Source organism: Vombatus ursinus, unplaced genomic scaffold (assembly GCF_900497805.2).
Source record: "Vombatus ursinus unplaced genomic scaffold, bare-nosed wombat genome assembly UNPS02014810.1, whole genome shotgun sequence".
Taxonomy (NCBI): domain Eukaryota; kingdom Metazoa; phylum Chordata; class Mammalia; order Diprotodontia; family Vombatidae; genus Vombatus; species Vombatus ursinus.
In genome coordinates this window covers 28572471-28593558 of record NW_020954588.1, presented here as the reverse complement: position 1 = coordinate 28593558, position 21088 = coordinate 28572471, and the positions used below count along the sequence as shown (strand labels likewise).

Genomic DNA, 21088 nt, shown 5'->3' with positions numbered 1-21088 from the left:
CACACACACACACACACACACACACACACACACACACACACACACACGTTTTCTGTTTCCTAAGACCCAGAATTTTCCTTGGATTTGATGATTGTGTCAAGGACTAGATTGGAACTTTGCCATTCATTATTCATGCCGCCTCTCCCTGGGTTTGTCCAATGATACACCTGTCCAACAGGTGCAGTTGCAGGAAGGCTTGGTGAAAGGTGGAACTCAATGTGTGAGTATTTCAGCAGAGGGAAAGGAAGGGAGCAAGGTTCATTAGATAGCAATCACCGAGAAGCCGATGTGTTGACAATCCTTTCACCCGGGTGCAGGAAGTCCTGCAGGATGTTGTGTCAAAAATAACTTCCTAGATCCAAGCCAAGACAACCACTGTTCGACTGAGCTGAGCTTGAAATGTGACTTCTAAAATTTGGAGATGGTGCAGTAGAATAATCAATAAAATAAATAATAACAGGAAATAAAAATAAACAATAAAAGGAAATTGAGGAACTATGGTTATTGTTTGTTTTTCATTTGTTTTGCTGTTTTGTGTAACCTTGCGTAATAATTTTGAACAGCCAGACAGGAGCAATCGTGCTTTCTGCTGCAATAAGGGACTTCTCACATAAGTGGAGAGATTCATGAAAATAATTTCAGACAATCGGGTCTCAGGAAAAACAGGCTCATGGATTTGGAAGGGACCTTAGAGGTCACTGTGTTCCATCTCTCATCTCCGTGCCTTTGCAGATGCTGGGTCCCGTGCCTGGAACACACCCCTCCTTCACCTGTACCTCACAGAACGCCTAGCTTCCTTCAAAGCCCAGCTCAGGAATGACCTCTTAGAGGAGGCGTTTTCTTGTTCTGCCCAGTTCATTGGATCATAACTCTAGGAGTAGAAGGAACTCCAGAGGTCAACTAGTACAACCTCTTCATTTTACAAACGAGGACTTTAAGGTCAGTCAAGGTTAAGTTTAAGTGACTTGCTAATGATAAAATGAGATATTTGTGAAGCACTTAGCATAGTGCCGGTACACAGTAGGTGCTTAATAGATGCTTGTCTCTTTCCTTTTCTTTCCTTGCCCAAGGTCACAGAGTTGTTGATGTTCCTGTTCCCTCCCCACCCCAAATCTTTTTTGCATTTACTTTCTATATTTGGTATAAATTTATCTGGTAGTGTTTGCTCTCAGTAGATTGTAAACTCCTTGAGGTCAGGGATTATTTTGGTTTTTGTTTTTATATCCCCAGTAAGCACTCAAGAGATGCTTGTTGAATTGAATCATTCTATTTTTCCGTGTTTTCCAGGCAAATAAGTCTGAATATTATTGTGGAGATTTTGTGATTACCCTCAATTACTCTTTTGTGAGAACCTATGATTATTCTGTATTTTGTTTCGATGGGTTGTTTACATGTTGTTTCCCCTACTGGAGAGTGAACTTGTCAATGGCTGGGACTGTGTTTTTGTCTGGCTTTGCATCCTCAGCCCTCAGCACAGTGCTTGGCATATAGTAAGTGCCTAATAAATGCTTGTTGACTGATAATAGAAGCCTCTTGCCCATTTCCAGATGTATGAGCAGAGACAGCCTGCGAAAAAGCTGAGCCCCAGACCTCAGCAACACTAAATGACAACTTCTCCAGCGGGTGGTATGTGGAATTAAAACAACCTTTCTAGTCATCCTATCACAACTGCAGTTTAAAATTCTAAAACATACTTGACATGTCCTCTCCACTGCGTACCCACACGCTGATGCAAATAACAGGCTACAGTAATTATAGTATGCAGACAAGAAACAAAAAGTCATCATCTATCAGGCAACCACAATGCATTCATTCCATGTTTGCTTTTAAAACACAAATTTGCCTCTCTCTTATAGGCTTTTGGGGGACCATTTATTGAGAAACATCTCCTATCCTTGCCCTGAATTTATTTGATGTCTAACGAAAGTGCTTGGATATCTGGCCTGAAGAGAAGACTGGAGGGGGGTAGGGCAGGGAGAGGAAGGAGATAATAGTGGTCTGTAAGGAATACAAATTCTCCCTTCCCTCCCTCCCTCCTTCTTTCTCTCTCTCTCTCTCTCTCTCTCCCCCCCCCTTCCTTCCCATCCCCCTTCTTCCTCTCTCCCTCCCTCTCTCTTCTTTCCTTCCTCCCTTCCCTCTTCCTCTCCCTCCCTGTCTCTATACCTTCCCACCCACTCTCTCTGCCCCCTCCCATTCATCTTCTCTCTCCCTCCCTCTCCCTCCTTCTCTCCCTCTATCCCTCCCTCCCTCTCTCCTTTTCTTCCTCCCTTCTCCCCTCCTCTCTCTCCTTCCCCTCTCTCTATACCTTTCCACCCCCTCTTTCTATCTCCTTTCCATTCTTCCTCTTTCTCTTCCTTCCTCTCTCTCTCCCTCCCTTCCCTCCTCTTCTCCTTCCTTTCCCTGACTCTCTCCCTCCTTTCCTTTCTTTCTACCTTCCTTCCATAATAATAATAATAATGATGATAGCTAGCATTCATATAGCAGCTACTACATGCCACATACTGTGCGAAGTGCTTTACATTTATTATCTCATTTGATCCTTGAAACAACCCTGGGGGGGTAGGTGCTATTATTATCCCCATTTTACAGATGAAACTGAGACAGATAGAGGTTATGTGCCCAGAGTCACACAGCTACTAAGTGTCTGGACCATATTTGAATTCAGGTCTTCCTGACTCCAGGCCCAATGCTCTATCCATTGTACCAGTAAAAAAATATATTCAGGATATGTCATAAGATCAGCATTGATTTAATTAAGAAAAATCTATTTTCTCTCCCACCTATTGGAGGAGATAAAGTTGCAAGGCTTGTGATTGGGGGCTAACCTGAGGTCTTCAAGCAGAGCCTGATGACCAGAGGGGATTTGCAGAGGTGACTCTTGACCAGGCAAGGGTTGGATTAGATGGCAACTTAGTTGCTGAAATACTGGGACTCCAAAACAAAAATGGCTGGTGGCCCCAATCTACCAACTGAACTAGATGTGGGGTTCAGGTCTCTGGCTTCTTTCATTGGACCAGCAAAGGTGAATCTGAATCCACGTCCAGGGAGCTGCCTCTAAAGGGACTTCAGCACCATTGCTGCCAGGATATTTCCTGATAGCAGCAATTCATTAAATCATTTTCCCCTTTTACGCCTTCCTGGGAAAAGTCTCAACTTCAAGAAAATACCAGAAGACTTCTACTTAAGCACGGTCATTTGAGCTGAGTCATTTAACACACCCAAAAGGGGTTAATTCAGAGTTCTGTTTCCCAAGTTAAAATTTAATTCTCAACTATTAATTTGTTGGATTTTTTTTTCTTTTTACCCTTCCTTGGGTGGTAGTGGCTTGATATCTTTTCTAATTTGGTCAGGGAGGTCATTGGGCTACAGAAAAATTATCATTCACTGAGGCCTCTGCAATGCCAAGAATGTTTGTAAATGAGGCCAAGCGGAGGACAGCAGAATGATCTGAAATGGAAGAGACCTGTGGGCACTTTGGGAGCAAAACGTCCTTTCCCTTGGGGTCCTACTGCTTGGGTAAACAATGGAGGAGGTGCCAAGGACTCTTAGGGAAAAGTCCAGCCAGAAAGAGCAGCTGGGTCTAACCAACTAAGTAGAAATGGGAGAAATCTGTGTGTGAGCATCCCAAGGTGCTCAGACATCCATTTTTAAGATCTCTCAAAAAGCGGCAGATTCCAAAGAAGAGCATGAGTCAGAGACAGATGTTAAAGCAGGTGTGCAAAGCAAAAAGGCAAGAAAATGAAAAAAATAGAGATAGAGAGACATGGTGACAGAGAGAGACATGGAGACAGAAAGGGAGAAAGACAGAGAGAAAGACATGGAAATAGAGACCGAAAGAGAAACAGAGACAGAGATGGAGAGACATAGAGAGACAGAGAGAGACATGGAGACAGAGGGACAGAGACAGAAAGAGACACGAAGATAGAGATGGAGAGAAATAGAGATAGAGAGACAGAGACATGGAGATAGAGGGACAAAGATGGAGAGAGACACAGAGACAGAGAAAGGGAGAGAATGTTGAACAGCAGCAAGAGTCCAGTGCATTAGAATGCTTTGGATTCAAAGTCAAAAGACCAGGGTTCAAATCCTGTCTCTGCTACCTACAATCAATGAAATCTTAGGGCAGGCATTTTACTTTCTGAGCCTCAGTTTTCTCATCTGTAAATTGGGTTTTGAACTAGGTCCAAATTGATGATATCATGAACCTAAGAGTGTTTGCAAGTCACTCCCTCTCAATGGGCCTCAGTTTCCTGATCTTGGAAATGAGAAGACTAGACTTGATCTCTTGAGGTCTCTTCCAAATCCAGATCTATAACCCATGAGTGGCAAGGCATTCCTCCTTTATAAACCTCAGTTTCCTCATTGGTAAAATGAGAAAGAGTTGGACTCAGATTCTAAAACCACTGCTATTTCCTGATCTATGATTGTGTGACTGATGAATCTATGTAATCAATGAAATCACCCTGACCTGTATGTTCCTTAGCTGCCCCCTTCCTGGCTCTGATCCTCAGATTCCTCATATGTAAAACAAGGCTGATAAGTGCTCTCTCACAGAGTTGTTGGAATGGGGCCATATAGGTGCCTAATGAATATTTGTTGAATTGAAGGATCTTTGAATATAAACTAAGCACTTTATAAACTGTACACATATTGTTATGAATTCATCACGTATTATAGTAATAACTGTAACAAGTAGTAAATGAATTTATTCTAAAAAAAAATCTTACCTCTTTCCACTGTGTTTGTGTGTGACAATTCCCTGATGATAAATACCCCCAAGGAATGGCTTCCTACCATTCACTGGCTTATCACCTAAGAAACAGGTGCATGCATCTTGATCTTCCCCAAATAGCAGCCCTGGGGTGATACTCAGAAACCCTTCAAAGGCCAACTATGCAACAAGTGTTTACAAAAAGTCACTAACTTGTAGAGCCTGTTTCTTCTTACTCAGACACACACTTAACACTGTACTCACACACGTGTGTATACATACACATACTTACACATGCATACCTATCCTTGTTCCCCAACCCAGTACTTCTCACACCAGAGACTGTAATGTCTCGTGGCTGCCTGATAAAAGGATCCAGAAAAGGGCTGGGGTAAATTTCCTCAGTTCCCACAAATCTTTCAGCCACTATGAGAACCATGTGTTTTGTTTTTAAATGTTAAATTCCTGCCTGGTCTCCAAGCACCTCTTCTTGGATGATGGAACTGAAGGACGAACACAACTCTAGTTTATTCTCCAACCTACTGAGTCTTCGTCAAGACCAATGAATGTTGGTGGGACATGAGAAGACAAAAGGTGATCATCTAGAAGTGGGGAAGCTAGGGAAAGTCCAAGGGGCAGCCTTGTATCACGGTTAGAGAAATAAACTGGACAGTAGGGAGGGAAGATAGCCTTTTAAAATCATGGCATCCCTGTTCAGTTTAATTCAGTCTAACCAAGACTTAGAATCAAAGAAATCATCATAATAAATTATAACAGCCAGAATTTACTATTAAAAATAATGAGAATAGTTTCAGAAAAACCCGGGAAGACTTATATGAACTGATGCAGAGTGAAGTGAGCAGAACCAGGAGAACACCATACACAATAACAGCAATGATCACCTGTGAAAGCCTTAGCTGCTTTGATCAAGACAATGATCCAAGACAATTTCTAAGGACCCATGATGAAAAATGATATCTACCTCCAGAGAAAGAACTGATGAACCTGAGTAGAGCTTGAAGTATGCTTTTCTTATTTTTATTTTCTTGCTTTTTTGTAACATCACTAATATAGAAATATGTTATGCATGATTTCACATGTATAATTGATATCCATTGATTGCCTCAGTGGGCATTGGAGGGGCTATAGAGAAAGAGAGAATTTGGAACTTAAAATTGGGGAGGGAAAGAATGTTAAGAATAAATAATAACTAGAAAATATAATAGCTAACACTTCAAGTACAAAGCACTTTAAAAATATTATTTCAATGGATTCTAATGAAAACCCTGGGAGGTAGGTGATATTATTATAATTTCTGTTGTATAGATGAGGAAACTGAGACAGACTGAGGTTAAGTGATTTGCCCAGGGTCATGCTAGTAAGTGTCTCAGGTAGAATTTGAACTTACATCTGCTCAAGGTTGAGTACTCTATCCATTGTGCCACCCAGTTGCCTCCTAGTATCATAGTTCAGAGCTCAAAGATCATTCCAGCACTTCTTAAACAATTTAAGAAGTGCTGAAGGAAGGGAAGTTAGGTGGCACAGTGGATAGAGCACCAGCCCTGAAAACACTTGACACTTACTAGCTGTGTGACCCTGGGCAAGTCACTTAACCCCAATTGCCTAAAATTAAATATTTTTTAAAAAAAGCGCTGAAGGGTTGCAAGTGGAAAAAGTTTAAGAAGCCCTGAGTCCAACCCTATAATTTTACATATGAGGAAACTGAGGCCCAAGGAGTTTAAATGACTTGCCTATAGTCACACAAGAAGTAAGTGTCTACTTTGTCCAAAGCTTAGGTGCTAGAGACACAAAAAGCAGATGATGTAGTCTATGCTCTTAATAAGTTGATAACTTAATGTGTGTTTAGAGGGGACAATTCCAGTAATACAAATTAGAAAACAATGAAACACAAAGGAGAATGAGCAATCCAAGAAGAGAAGGATCACTTCAGGTAAGATGGTAGAAAAGGCTTCCTGGAGGAGGAGGTACCAGACCTAGACCTTAGCAACTGAATGTAAGCTCCCTGAGGGCAGAGACTGTTTCATTCTTGTCTTTGTATCCCCCGCAGCTACCACTAGGTCTAGCACATAGGAAGCACCTAGGAAATGCTCATTGACTGACTAAAAGAGGATCTCAGGCAGACTTGGGGAGGAGGAAGGCACTGGGGAAGCTACGTTTGAATACCCAGAGGCAAAAGAGGACAAAACGACAACTGGGGGACTCAGAAGTATCTCAATTCATCTACAGCACAGAGAGTTCAAATAAGATTACTACGGAGCTGAGGTTGGAAAGGTAGGTTGTAGCAACGGCGAATGCCAGGCTGAGTTGGTATTTTTTGGTAGTAATAACGATAAAACTTGGCATTCAGGTTGTATCTTAAAGCTTGGAAAGTGCTTTACAAACATAACCTCACTCGTACTTCAGGAAGCAAAGAAAGAAGGAAGTAGTTTGTCCCCAAATATAGAGTTAATAGGTGTCAGAATTAGAACTCAATGATGTTCCCATGTCACTATACTGAGAAATACATAAGTCTTTTCAGCTCGACAGTGTCATGATCAGACCCTCCTTCCACAACTGGGGAGAAATGATTAGGAGGCTGTTACCAGAGAACAGGCAAGAATGAAGGCCAGAACTAGCGGCAGAGGGAGACTAGATGAGAGGCATGGATGCTAAAGAAATCTGGAGACAGAAAACTGGGGACTTGGCACTTGCAGGTGATAAGGAGAGGAGAAGAATCAGGCATGACAAGCATTTTAAGCCTTGGTGGCTGTAGGAATGGTGTTGCCATGAACAGAAACCAATTAGCCAACAACAAATGCTTCTAAGTGCTTGTTATGTGCCAGGCAGTGGGCTCAGAGAGGAGAGTACAAAGGTGAAAGGGAATTACTCCCTGTGCTCAAGGCCAATTATGTTCTATGGAAAAGGTGACATGGAGGTAAAAATATACCTTTATAAATACACCCACCCACCCTGGGGTTGTACCTATGACTTCATTTTATTTACACACACATACATACATATATATGTGCATATTTATGTGTGTGGGTATGTATATATATATACATATATATAATTTGTTGATATTCAGTATGTCTGACTCTTCTTCTCTATTTGGGGTTTTCTTGGCAAAGAAATTGGAGTGGTTTGCAATTTCCTTCTCCAGCTCATTTTATAGATGAGGAAAGTGACTTGTCCAGGGTCACACAGCTAGTAAGTGTCTGAGGCCAGATTTGAACTGAGGAAGATGGGTCCGATAGAGAAATGATAGATAGATAGATAGATAGATAGATAGACAGATAGACAGACACATATATACATATACACAAACACATATGTGTGTGTGTGTGTGTGTGTGTGTGTGTGTGTGTATTGTACCTGTGACTTCATTGCAAAGGGAATTTTTGATGAGGAAATTCTCTCCACCGGTGCAGATAGGCACTTCTTTCATAATTCAAGGTCTTACAACATAGTCTAGGGCACTAACAGATTCAGTGACTGCCTGGGATTCCCCAGTGTCCCCAACATGTCAGAGGCCGATTTGAACTCAGGTCTTTATGATGCTAAGGACAGCCCTCTCTCTGCTCTGCTGACTCTCACAAACTATATATATATAACAGATACAAAAATACAAGATAATATGGGGCAGCAGCTAGGGGAAAACAGGAAGTGAAGGGCAAGGGGTGGGTTTTAACAAGACTATGACGAGATCATTTTGGGACATGGAGAGTTTGAGGTGCTGCTGGCTGTCCAAAGTGAGACATGCAGCAGGCGGGAGTGGGGAAGAGGTGGGAGTGGAGAACTATATTTGAGAATCATGTGTCTCAAGGTAATCCTTGAAGTCATGGAGGTAGCATAGGTCACCAAAGAAGAGAGGAAAGAGAAAAGAGTCTGGGGAAAGCTCACACTTGTGTTGGTCCAAGAATCAGATCCAGAAAGATGTCCTGACCTCCTCTGGTGGGCTTGGCTGTGGGCTAACTCCCTCTTCTCCCCATGAGTTTCATTCTTTTTCTAACCACCATAATCAGAGACAGCACCAACCTCCTGACTTTGGCAGGAGAGTTAGACCTGCCTGGAAGAATAGACAGTGTAGAGATCAGAGACAAGGGAAAAGCAGGGAAAGGGAAGGAGGATCTGCCTGTTCTCTAGGAGCTAGGGATTGAGCCCACTGTGGCTTCTCTTGAAGAGGGGACTTCCCAGCAAGCTACCTATTTTAATTAAAATTTTCTCCTAATCAAAAAACTAATTTTCATTGTTTCAAAGTTAAACATGAATAAATTTTTAATTTGCAGCTGGTTTGGGAAGTCTGTGGACACTGGGGATGTCCTGTACCTACAACGAGCCACAGAACAGGAAAAATGAAAAGAACAAAATACTTCTTGGCTATGTACCATCATGTTTTCCACTGAAGATCTAAATATTTTAGAGAAAGTAACATACTCAGGAAACAATCCCTCCGGCCCCAAATAGTATCATTGATTTAAAGATGGGAGAGACTTTGGAAGTCCAACACTCTCTTTTTATAGATGAGGTAACTAGGGCTTAGAGTGAACAAGTCAGTCAGTCAGCTATCAACATTAAGCACCTACTATGTGCCAGGCACCATGGTATGTGTTGCACCAGCAGCCAAGGGAGAATTGGATGTAGAGTCATCATGTTTAAGAGGAACTTTTAAGAATCCCACAAATGGGGGGGAAGGACTTCTAGTAATCAAGATTTATGAGTTACCCCATTATTTTATGTTCACTCTAAAACTAAGCCACCTCTCCCTGGAGTCTGTATGTGCTTGTGGGAGTATGTATCAGAGTCTTTACTGGGAGATATCTTGTATCAACTCATCTTAGGATACCATCCTTTTCTAAAAGCTACTTAAGGATGAGTGACTAAATTGATTCTCAACTAATATCAGGGAAAGCACACCGATGGGGGCTCAAGCCTATGACATGGGAGAATCACCCTCTGCTCCTCTGCTTCCCTGAGGGAGAGATATAGCCTTGCCTCAGGACCCAAGATTCATCTGAGAGAGTCAGAGTTGGGCTACATATCCTCAGAGTTTATACGGGCTATAATGCCATACAAAATTGGCTAGCATAATTATTATTTTAGAAGAATTATTATACAAAGCAAACAATCTCCATAGCCAAAAATAAATCTTTCACATGCTTATTGGCACACGTCTTATAGGACATAGTCACTGATTTATTTATGGTGGGCAAGGAATCCTCCCATGTGATATGAGCTGTTCTCAGACCCAAAACCTTTGCTGTGTGTCAGCCCCAATGCACATATTTTGCAATTTATGTAATTCCTGTGATTCTTGCTTCAACTCCAAGAACAACTTCAGCGTTCCTGTTTTATCAAATGTGTTCCACAAATGTAATAAAAACCACTTTGGCATTTCTGAAACACAACAGAGCTAGAAGAAAGAGATTAAACTTTCTCTCAATGCTGTGGTTGTTTGTCCTTCCTTCTCAAAGAGGACCATGAAATCAGGGAGATGATGCCATGACTTGCAAGTGAATTGGATTTAAGTGAGGGAGGGCTGTGTAGTCACCAGCCTCACTCTCTCCTCCTGAGCCATCCGGGTCCAGTGGCAAGATATAGATCAGGACAACTGGAGATGGGCACCCTCAATGGAGAGAATACCCTATGGCTTCATATAACTGGAAAAGTCTCCATGCAGAACTATATTTTAGCAATCACAGAAAGATTTCATGATGACTTTCTTTAAAACCTCCAGAGAAAGAAATTCTATGACCTATGTGTATTTGTTTCTATGAAGCAAATAGGTGATGCAGTAGATAGAGCACCCTATCTGGAATCAGGAAGACCTGATTGAAAAACACTGTCAATCAAATTCAAATCAATTCAAATCCAGCCTCAGACACTTGTTAGCTATGTGATCCTGGGCAAGTCGCTTAACCTCCGTTTGCTTTAGTTTCCTCAGTTGTGAAATGGGGATAATAACAGCACTTCCCTCCTAGAGTTATAATGAGGATCAAATCAGATAATAATTGTAAAGCGCTCAACATAGTGCCTGGCACATAGTAGGTGCTATACAAGTGCTAGGTGTTATTATGATCATTATGCTGATGTACATAAAGATCACATGCAAAACTAGATATCAACATTCATTCAACTTAACAAACATTTATTAAGCCTCTACTATATACAGTAAAGGAGAGAGAATGTCATATGGATCATAGCACACTAGGCTTGGATGCAGGAAGAGCTGAATTCAAGCCCTACTTAGGCAGTGTGCCCTTGGGCAAGTCACTTAATTTAGTGTCTCAGGCAACCCTAAGATTACACATTCATTGTGACTAATATGGAAATATGTTTTGCATGACTCGACATGTGTGATCAATCTCATATTGCTTGCCTTTTCAATGGCTGGGGGAGAAATGGGTAGGAGGGAGAGAATTTGAAATTCAAAATTAAAAAAATAAAGAAGCGAAAAATAAATAAAAATCTAAAAAATTGATATGTTGTAGGGAAGGTATTGATCTGCATCGGTGAGGATGCTTTGTCACCATGGAGTTCCCTGAAGCAATGAAACCACAGATCTAGTCCAAAAAAATAAACAAGACCCCGTGCAAACTCATGGGTATACAAACACAAAAACAAAATAATCCTTGACCTCTAGGAAATTGCTTGCTGTTTAGTCTCCATAGACTATCCCATATACGACAGAGCTGGATCTTTCTAGTAGAATGTAAGTTTCTTGAGGGCACGACAGTCTCACTGGTATCTGCATGTCTAGTGCCTACTACCACTGAATGATCAGTAGCCATGTATTTTGAACACTCACAGGTTTACAGGCTGTACTGGACATGAGAGAAGTTAGGGGAGCCAACATTGTCTGCCTGGAGGCTTGCAGCATGGTATGACGGATAACGTGCAGAACTTGGATTAAGGGAGATGTGGGTTCAAATCCTGATTTTAACATTTATTAGTTATGACCATGTGACCAATTCACTTCTCAGACTTTCAGTCAACTTGCTAAGATTATCAATTATAGATAAGGTGCAATCTGCTTCTGCTTTTACACTGCAGAAATCACAGGGCTCTGACATTAAAAGACAAAAATTTTCATAGGATCCGAGTGAATCTATTAGCAGTTTTGTCAACAGGGGCCCCACATTCAACATGAGCTAAGAAAATACATCTTCTATTGATCATCACAAATGTATAGGAAATATTCCTAAATTCTTAGATGAGTAAATGTTTCCCAGAACCCTTTGAAGGAAGACTGATGATGCCAACTGGTTTGGTACAAAACTTCCCATCAAACCTAGAACCCCCAGGATGTTGTCACTTTGACCTTCTCCAGTCAAGAGTGATTTTCACCCAGATGTGTGTGTGTGGGTGTGTGTGTGTGTGTGTGCGGACACTCGTGCCTTTATTCAAATGACCTGATGTCATCAAAGTAAAGTTTTTTGATGCCTTCACACAGAGTTGAAACCATCCACTTGAAGGAACATAGCCATCGCCTGCAGAAAATTAGACTGAGGATGAAGAAGAATCTTAATGGAAAACACAACTGGGATGGGGCTGGTTTTGAGGGGGAGGGGGTTGTGTTTGTTTTTTTCTCCAGCAGCATCAACATATGGCTGGAAAATATGTCAAAGGTTGGAGATGCTGGACAAGTAGTGAAAATTACTATGGCCAGATGGAATTTGAATCCCCTCCAAAGATGGGGTAAAAAAACTTTTAACCAGTGACCTGGACTGAAGAAGCCAAAGAGCGAATATTGAGCACAAAGCATTCCTAACTGCCGATGTTAGGATTTGAAGCTGCATTGTCCCAAATGTCTTAGCAGCAGGCACGGAACCCATGTCCTCCCAAACCCCAATGCCCAAGGCAATGCTGAAAGCTTACCTATGAGCTTTGAGTATCCGCTGTGCAATGGTGTCACCAATCTTGTTGAAGACAACTTTGTCATCAGCACAACTAATAAAGAACTGGTTCTAGAGAAAAGAAATGTGACAATCATTGAAGTCACTCAGTTCCTTAATAATCCAGGGGAGGGGGGAGGGGGAGAGAAAGGAAGAGGAGAGGGGAGGGAGAGAAGGGGAGGAGAAGAGAGAAAAAGAGAAAGGGAGGGAGGGAGAGAAAGAGAATGGGGGAGGGCAGGGGAGGAGAAGGAGAAGAGAGAGAGAGGAGGGAGAAGGAAGGGGAAAGAGGGGAGGAGGAGGAGAGGGTGCAGCATGAAAAAAGCAAAGTTAATATGTCTTTAGAAAGGACAATTCTCTCATTCAGCAGTCATGCTAGGGTTCAGAACATTGGACTTTGAATTAGAAGACTTGGATCCAAGTCCAAGCTCAGCCACTTAACTTGTCTTAGCCCTGGCCAGGTTGTTTCCTTTTTCTGGGTCTCAGTTTCCTCACCTGTCACATGAGGGGATCAGACTAGGTGATCTCTAAGGTCCCTTTTAGCTCTAATATTTTATGAATATGTGGTTGAACATCGCTTTTGATAAATAGATCCTACATCACTTTGTAAAACGTAGTGCTGCACTTGGGGTCAGGAAGATCTGGGTTCAAATCCTACCTTGAACAATTATTAGCTGTGTAACCCTGGACAAGTCACTTAACCTCTCTGAGCCTTAGTTTCCTTATATGTAAAATGAGGATAATAGCTAGTCATCAACAGAACCAAAGGAAACAAATAATGTAAAGCCCTTTGCAAAATTATAGTTGTATGAAATGTCTGTTATTATACTTATTAGTATTAGCTATGGCAAGGGATTATCTCTGTGGTTTTCATTAGCATGGAGAAGTCTCAGATGAAGACACTCACTTATTAACGCAGATTAGCACTTTCTCTACAATTTATAGTCTTAGCCATTCAATAAGCATTTATTAAACACTTACTATATAGCAGGTACTGTGCTAAGCACTGGGGAAAGAAAGAAAGACAAAAATAGTCCCTTTCTTCAAGAAGCATACATTCTAAAGAAGAGATAAAGATATATCCAAAATAAATAGGTAGATACAAGACATCAGAATTGCCCACAGCTCTGAGAAATCAGGTGACTTGCATGACACACAGTCAGTGTGTGTTAGGGTCAGGGCCTGAATTCAATTCTTCCTGGCCCTCAGGCCAGCCTCATATCTATGTCACAAGGCCTCTATTATTGTTAGAAACTTTTGCAGTTCTTAGCAAAAATAATTTGAGACAACTTAGTCAAGTGAATGATGGAAATATTATTCCATACTGACAATTCTCTAGAAGGTAATTTAAATTAAATTACATTTGATCAGACCCATATACTAGATTTATTATATTTGACCAGATTAAAGAAGTAAAAATATAATAATATGGAATATTATATTCTAGGTTCACAGGGTTCGCTTATTTAAATGGGTAAACTCTTATTACCTCTATCTTTTCCTTGGGACTCATTAGTTTAAAATATTTTATTTTTTTTCATACACCAGTGTTTGCAACATGAACACATTGGGAAAAATAAATTTATTGCTATATAAAACATTATAGAGAAATGGCCTGGGGGGGTGTGGCAGGTAAAGGGCAGGCATCAGAGTCAGGAGCCCATGGGTTCATGTCCTGAGTCTGACACGTATTGAGTGTGGGACTCCGGGAAAGCACCTCAGCTCTGTTGCCTCCGAGCAACTCACTGTGGCTTTAAGGAGCAGAATGGCTCCAGGTCTCCATTGGTGCATGGAGATCCTCACTGGAAGCCACCTTGAGGGGGGCATGTGCTGGAGCCAGTTGTTAAATGTTCAGTTGAGCAGTTACACAAGCAAATGGAAGCTTCTGCTGCTTTCAACAACCTAACTGCGCTTGGCCTCCACCTCTTCTGCCCCCCAAGTCCCTCATGTTCTCAACTTAACCTTACCATCTAATAAATGTTGCCTCTCCAATATCCTGTTCTCTCAGGCTCCTGCTAATATTACAAAGCAAGCTAAATCCCAAGCCATGTGTTTACCTCCTAGAGCACTACATCTTTTTGAGAAGGAACCCTTGGACAAACTGGGCCTTGACCCAAAGCAATGCTATTCCAATGGTAGAATTTGAGAAGCCATGGTGGAGATCTTCCCCAACCAACTCTCTTACACTCAGACGGTACAGGGGGTTGACCACCTACAGAGGAGATTGGCCCTGAGTTCAGGGGCCACTGTCATGAGTAAGTATTCTTCTGGGGAAAGCTGATTCTCACTATTTCCCATGCCTGGGACTTACTTCTATGTATATGTAATGTTTGCTGTTCTCTATCACATGCGTATATGCAGCATGGATGGATTCTTCATGGTATTTTATGCCGGCTGACCAATCTGCAGCAGAACGGAGTAGCTACAAGAGAAAATGAAGAAAGATTAAAACTTGCATTACCCTCTAATGGATGTGACTCTAATAATAATAATTATTATTATAACTGCGCTAAACACTTTACAATGATTATTTCATTGGATTCTCACAACAATCCTGAGAGGTAGGTTATTATTCCCATTTCACAGATAAGGAAACTGAGGCCCAGAGAGATGACATAACTTGCCCGAGGTCACAACGGCCAGTATTAGACCCCAGATGCTCTGACCTCAAAACCAATGCTCCTTCCACTAGACCACACTGCCTCAATGGTTCCTGGGAATAACAGACAATTGAACACAAGCATTTGTCAAGAAGGATGGCTACAGGGTGCCATAGTGCATAGAGCTTCAGGCCGGTTGTCGGGAAGACTCACCTTCCTGAGTTCAGATCTAGCTGTGTGACCCTGGGCAAGTCACTTAACCCTGCTTGCCTCAGTTTCTTCACCTGTCAAATGAGCTGGAGAAAGAAATGGCAAATCACTCCAGTATCTCTGCCAAGAAAACCCCAAATGGGGTCATGAAGAGTTGGACACAACTGAAAAATGACTGAAGAAAATAAATTTGTTAAGAATCTTTTGTATGTTCAAGACATTGTTTCACGTGAAGTCATGGAAGAGCAGGTTATCCTTCCATCAAGAATGTTTTCTTTTCAAATTGAAAACACAAAGATGCGGCTTCTACCAAAAGGGTTTCTTTTTCTTGAGATGATTTCAAAATGTGGCTTCTTTCCCCTCCAAAGAGCACTTCAAATTCACATTAACAAACACACCTAAGGCAGACATAAGTTTCTCTTGACCTCAGGTACTTTTTTTCCAGGTAAGTTTTGTAAGCAGAAATTTGTATCATTAACAGAAAAAAAAATTTACCATCCTCTGAGCTTAGCTATAGTGGAAATGGCAGGTCCAAGGCCACCTGGATTGGAACCCAGACTGTTACCTATTAGTTGTGTGGTCATGGGCAAATCACTTACGTTTCTGAAGGTATCATTTACCTCAGCTTCCTCATCTGTCAAATGGTGATAATAATACTTGTTTCACCAAGACGTTAGGAGGTTCAGGGGAGATACTCTCTCCTCCATACTACTCTGTCTCTCATGACATGCCACAGAGACAAGCCTCTCTTGTGGATGTCTGTACCCATTCCCTGGGGCATTTTCTCCCAGGGGTCCATCAGGTAAAGGTGGCCTCATCTCTGAACCCCTCCTCTCCCACTCTCCAAATCCTATCCTTTCCAGAAAAATCCAGCACCAGTCCTACCTCCTCCAAAAGAATTTCTTGGGCACTTGTAGCACATAATTCAATCCAACTCAGCAAACATTAAGCACCACCTGTGTTCCAAGCACAGGACTGGGGACATAAGGACAAAAATGGACAGTTTCTGGCCTCACATTGATCTCCTTTCTAAACAGAAATTTTGGTAAATGCTTTATCAGTAGTCTGTAAAAAAAGTTCTCTTGAGATTCAACATGGCACGGAGGGTAAAAAGCTATCCTCAGAGTTGCGAAGTGCTGGGTTCAAGTCCTATCTCTGATATTCTGGTTGTGTGACCCTGGGCAAGTCACTTAACTCTCAGTGCCCCAAGCAACTCCCTCAGACTATAAGGTATACAGCAGGTGCCAATCTGCGTTGATGGACCCTAACTCAATAAGATCACAGCTTCTTATACCAAAAGAAAATCATTATGACTTCCCCAATGATTCACTCGTACCTTCCTTTGTAACAAACAAGTATAACTTGAGAAAATGGTAACAACACATTGGCCATATCTGAGAGTGTATGCCTAGTTCCATACCTGTAGTCCACCACTTCTCCCTAGGGGTAAGAGGCATGCCTCGCTGTCAATGGTCTGACATTCTGAACTTATTCTACACTTCATGTCACCTTTTTTATTTGTTTGCTTATTTGTAGAGTTTGAATTCAGTAACGCCTTTATTTTTTTAATTAAATTTTATTTTCCGCTCTGCATTCTCTCCACCTCCCCCTTCCCCTGCCACCTCTTTGACATGGAATTGTTCTAATTGCTGATCGATTTAGGGTGGACTCCATCAAAACCTGGTCAGGTGTTAGGGACAGTCAAGCTAAGCCAATACAAGTACCAGGAAGAGAACCAAGGTGCTCTGACAAGGTTGAACCTTGTACCCTTCCTTCTAGCTTTCTGGGTACTGACCTTAAACCTGTTTCATGCACTTTACATCCTCAGTTACATTTCTGGTTTACCCAGGTCTGAAAACCAGCTGAAACTTGCCCCCAGAGTGAGGGCCTCTGGTTATTACCTCTCCCTCTTCCTCATCCCCACCCAACTCTGACCTTCTCCAGTAACTCTCTGGAGGCCCATTAACCCTCCAGACTGCAGAATTCCTGAGATGGAGACTCTTCAGGCTCTCCTCATGGGGCTAGGGACCATATGCCCTCCTTATAGAGCATGGGGGCTGAAAATGCTGTACTATGTCTAGAAAACACCACCCCGCATGGACAGATCTCATCCACTTGCTTCAATGAAGCTGTGATCTCTTTGAAGAGGGTATTCTGGTCCAATGATTCAAATGAGATCATATTTTTTAAAGTGCTTAGCACACAGCAGGTGCTTAATAAATGCTTATTCTCTTCTCCTTTCCCAGTGTTAGAGTGCACAACTTATCCCTGCTCCCTATCCTGTGTGACTCTCATTCATTTCCCCAACAGTCCCTCACTGGAAACGTCCAGCCAGTATGCTAGTTTAGATCACTTCATATTGCATAGGTGTGTGGAGAGGTGGAAGGGATATGAGAAGTCATTGGGTCAGAGACTTAAAGATTTGCCCAAGGCCATCTAGGTAACAGGGCAGATGGGTGGTGCAATGGATAGAGCACTGGGCTTAGAATCAGGAAGACTCATCTTCCTGTGTTCAAATCTGGCCTCAGACACTTACTAGCTATGTGACCCTGGGCAAGTCACTTCACCCTGTTTGCCTCAGTTTCCTCATCTGTAAAATGAGCTGGAGAAGGAAATGACAAACTACTCTAGTATCTTTGTCAAGGAAACCCCAAATGGGGACATGAAGAGTCAGACACAACTGAACAACAATATACAGGTAATAAGTAGTAGAGGGAAGATTTAAACCTAGGCCAGGATTCAACAGAGGCTATGCACTATCCATCTTTCATCCCTCACTGTCACTACATGACCAGCCCACCTCCTTCTATGGTCACACTATCCTCTAAATGATATACATCAGGAAAGTCATCAAAGAGATGAGCAAAGATAGTGGTGTACAAGGAAGCAGATTCCTTCTTGGAATGAATTGGCCGTTCATGGGGCCCAGGATGACAAACCTGTGACCAGGTGGACGCAGGGACAATGATACCAACTTTTTTTTTTTTTTTACAATGAACAGTTCATCGTAAATGGCTAAAAACTTTGGGTTGGTGGCTTTTTACAGGAGCTGTCTTAAAAAGTATGTTCAAATGGAGATTCTACCTTACAGCATCTCAGTAAAAGAACAAGGTTTTTCCTACCATAAAGTAACTTGGGGTGCAGGTAGGTGGTACAGTGGATAGAGCACTGGGCCTGAAGTCAAGAAGACCTGAGTTCAAATCTGGCCTCAGACATTTACTAATTGTGTGACCCTGAGCAAGTCACTTAACCCCAATTACCTCAAAAAAAAGAGTAACTTGGGGGGCAGCCTGGTGTACAGAAGACCAGCTCAGAGGCAGGAAGAACTGAGTTCAGTTCCCACCTCTGACAGATTCTGGCCCTATGACCCTAGACATATTATTTGACCTCTCACTGCCATAGGTAACTTTCTAAACTATAAGGTGCAGAACAGTTACTAAAATGCATTGGGTAGAGGGAAGTTCCATACAGGGAACTCTGAGGAAACCATAGAACCAGATATTCATAATAATAATGATGATGATAACAACTAACATTTATATAGTGCTTACCATGTGCCAGGCTTTGTGTTAAGTGCTTTACAATTATTATCTCGTTTGATTCTCACAGTAAATCTGGGAGGTATGTGCCAATATTATTATCCCCATTTTACAGTTCAGGAAACTGAAGCAAATAGAGGTTCAATGATATGCCCTAGGTCACACAGCTAGTAAATGCCTGAGGACAAATTTGAACTCAGGTCTTCCTGACTCCAGGCTTAGTGCTCTATCTACTGTGCCAACTAGCTGTCTCACTTCTCCACCAAAAAAAGCAAAATAAACAATCACATAAGCTCTTGTTATATGTACCCAAATTAGAAATAACAGAGCTGCAGTGGGCTTAAATAACACTGCCAGTGAAAGTTATGGCTACTAGCTGTGTGACCCTGGGCAAGTCACTTAACCCCAATTGCCTCCCTTTCCCCCCCAAAAAAGAAAGTTACAGTCATCTTTTCTGAGTGTTCTGGGTCAAGACAAGCACATACAGTGTGGTAGTCTATGGTCATTAACCAATGTTAGTTGAGCTTCTAGAAATCTCAAAGGAAAAGCCTGTAATCCAATTTATTGCATCAAAATAAAAATTAGATGGCTCAGACAAATGTGTGTATTACTTCAGTGAAATATTTTCATCACCACTGAATGCCTATTTTTTTCCAGCTGTTCCACTTTTTTTTCTCTGCACAGATTCCATTTCTGGATTAAACCTAAGTAATGGTGCCAGGACTGAAATTGATCATAACTCATGCAGAAAGTACATAGATCATATTGCCCCAAATATAGCTGGAGTCAAGTCTAACCTCCACTTTTCAAACCTCAGCATTACAAAATTACAGAATATATATGAAAAATGCAGGGGTAGTTCTTTAAAAATATGTTTCTTCTCAAAATTACAACTGGAACCCATCATTTTTCCTTCTGCCTGTGGCCCCCTCTTAAGCACAAAAAATACCTCCAGCCAAGCACAACTCCCAACCTTCTTACTATATTGTTTCCAAGTAGAACTCGTAGGTTGCATAATAGGAGTCTGTTCTTGGAGGGGAACATTTCTAATTTTCCTAGAATTTCTCCCAAATTGCATTTCTTTTCTTAACCTGATGCCTTCATTGACCCTTTCCAGTTTCAGTCTTTATCGTTAATCCAATACTATTTCCCTCATCCCACTACTTTCCTCAGTTACTCAGTCAACAACCATCAGACACCAATAGATAAAGTTGGTGACTTTTCTGAAGTAGGGTGGCAAGTAGATGGCTTCTCTTTAATCTGCTTTAATACTGAGTTTAGGGCATGCAGAGTAGGCAAGAAACATCCCAACCACATCCATTCACCTTAAAGGTCAGGAAGACCTGGGCTCAAATTTAGCCTCATACACTTAGTAGTACCCTAGGTAATCCCATAACCACCTCAGATTCTTGATTTCCTCATCTGTAGAATGGGGATAATAATGCTATCTATCTCACAGGGTTCGGGGAAGGCTTGTGGTATATGAATTCCAGGTATTATTCACAGAATTATTATCCTTGTCCTTAAAAAATCCCTCTCCAATATATTCTGTGAGTTAAAGGTTAACTTGACTTAAACTTCTTCTAAGAACTTGGAGGTCGTTATGGTGTATGTCCTGGAAGACAGATGAACGTTGGAGCCAGAAGACCTGGATTGAGTCTTGGCTCTCTCATCAGTAAAATGAGAATAATAATTATCATTATCATTATTATCCCAGGTATTAAAGGTATGCTAGCACTAACAACAATAAATACTGTCACTGATGTTATATGATTACACAAATAATGAATATTATTGTTATTATTTAGCAATGAATATTATTGTTAGAACTAGCACTTACATAGCATGTTCAGCTTTGCCAAGTGGTTTACATATATTAATCACATTTTCTCCTCATGGCCACCTTAAAAGATAGGTGTTATTATTAACCCCACTTTACAGATGTGGAAAAAGGGGCAGATAGTAGTCAAGTGACTTGCCTTAGGTCACACAGCTAATAAGCGTTTGAGAAAGGATTTGAACTGAGGTCTTCCTGACTCCAAGGTTCATATTCTGTCCACTGTGCCACCTAGATGCCATCCTAACCGTACTATTTTGAATACATCTGACTACTAGTAGCATTCATCAAATTTCCTG

At 41.5% G+C, this 21088-nt stretch overlaps 1 protein-coding gene across 3 annotated transcripts in view; it reads right to left on the bottom strand.

Annotated features, from left to right (window-relative positions):
* The window catches only part of PLD1 (phospholipase D1), a 261073-nt gene that overhangs the window by 37190 nt on the left and 202795 nt on the right, over window positions 1-21088 (bottom strand). For all 3 annotated transcript variants that reach the window (XM_027875838.1, XM_027875839.1, XM_027875836.1), the window contains 2 exons: window positions 14915-15025; window positions 12590-12678 (listed from right to left, as the gene is read on the bottom strand). In XM_027875838.1, the coding sequence (XP_027731639.1) occupies window positions 12590-12678; window positions 14915-15025 (200 nt within the window). The remainder of the gene's footprint in view (window positions 1-12589; window positions 12679-14914; window positions 15026-21088) is intronic.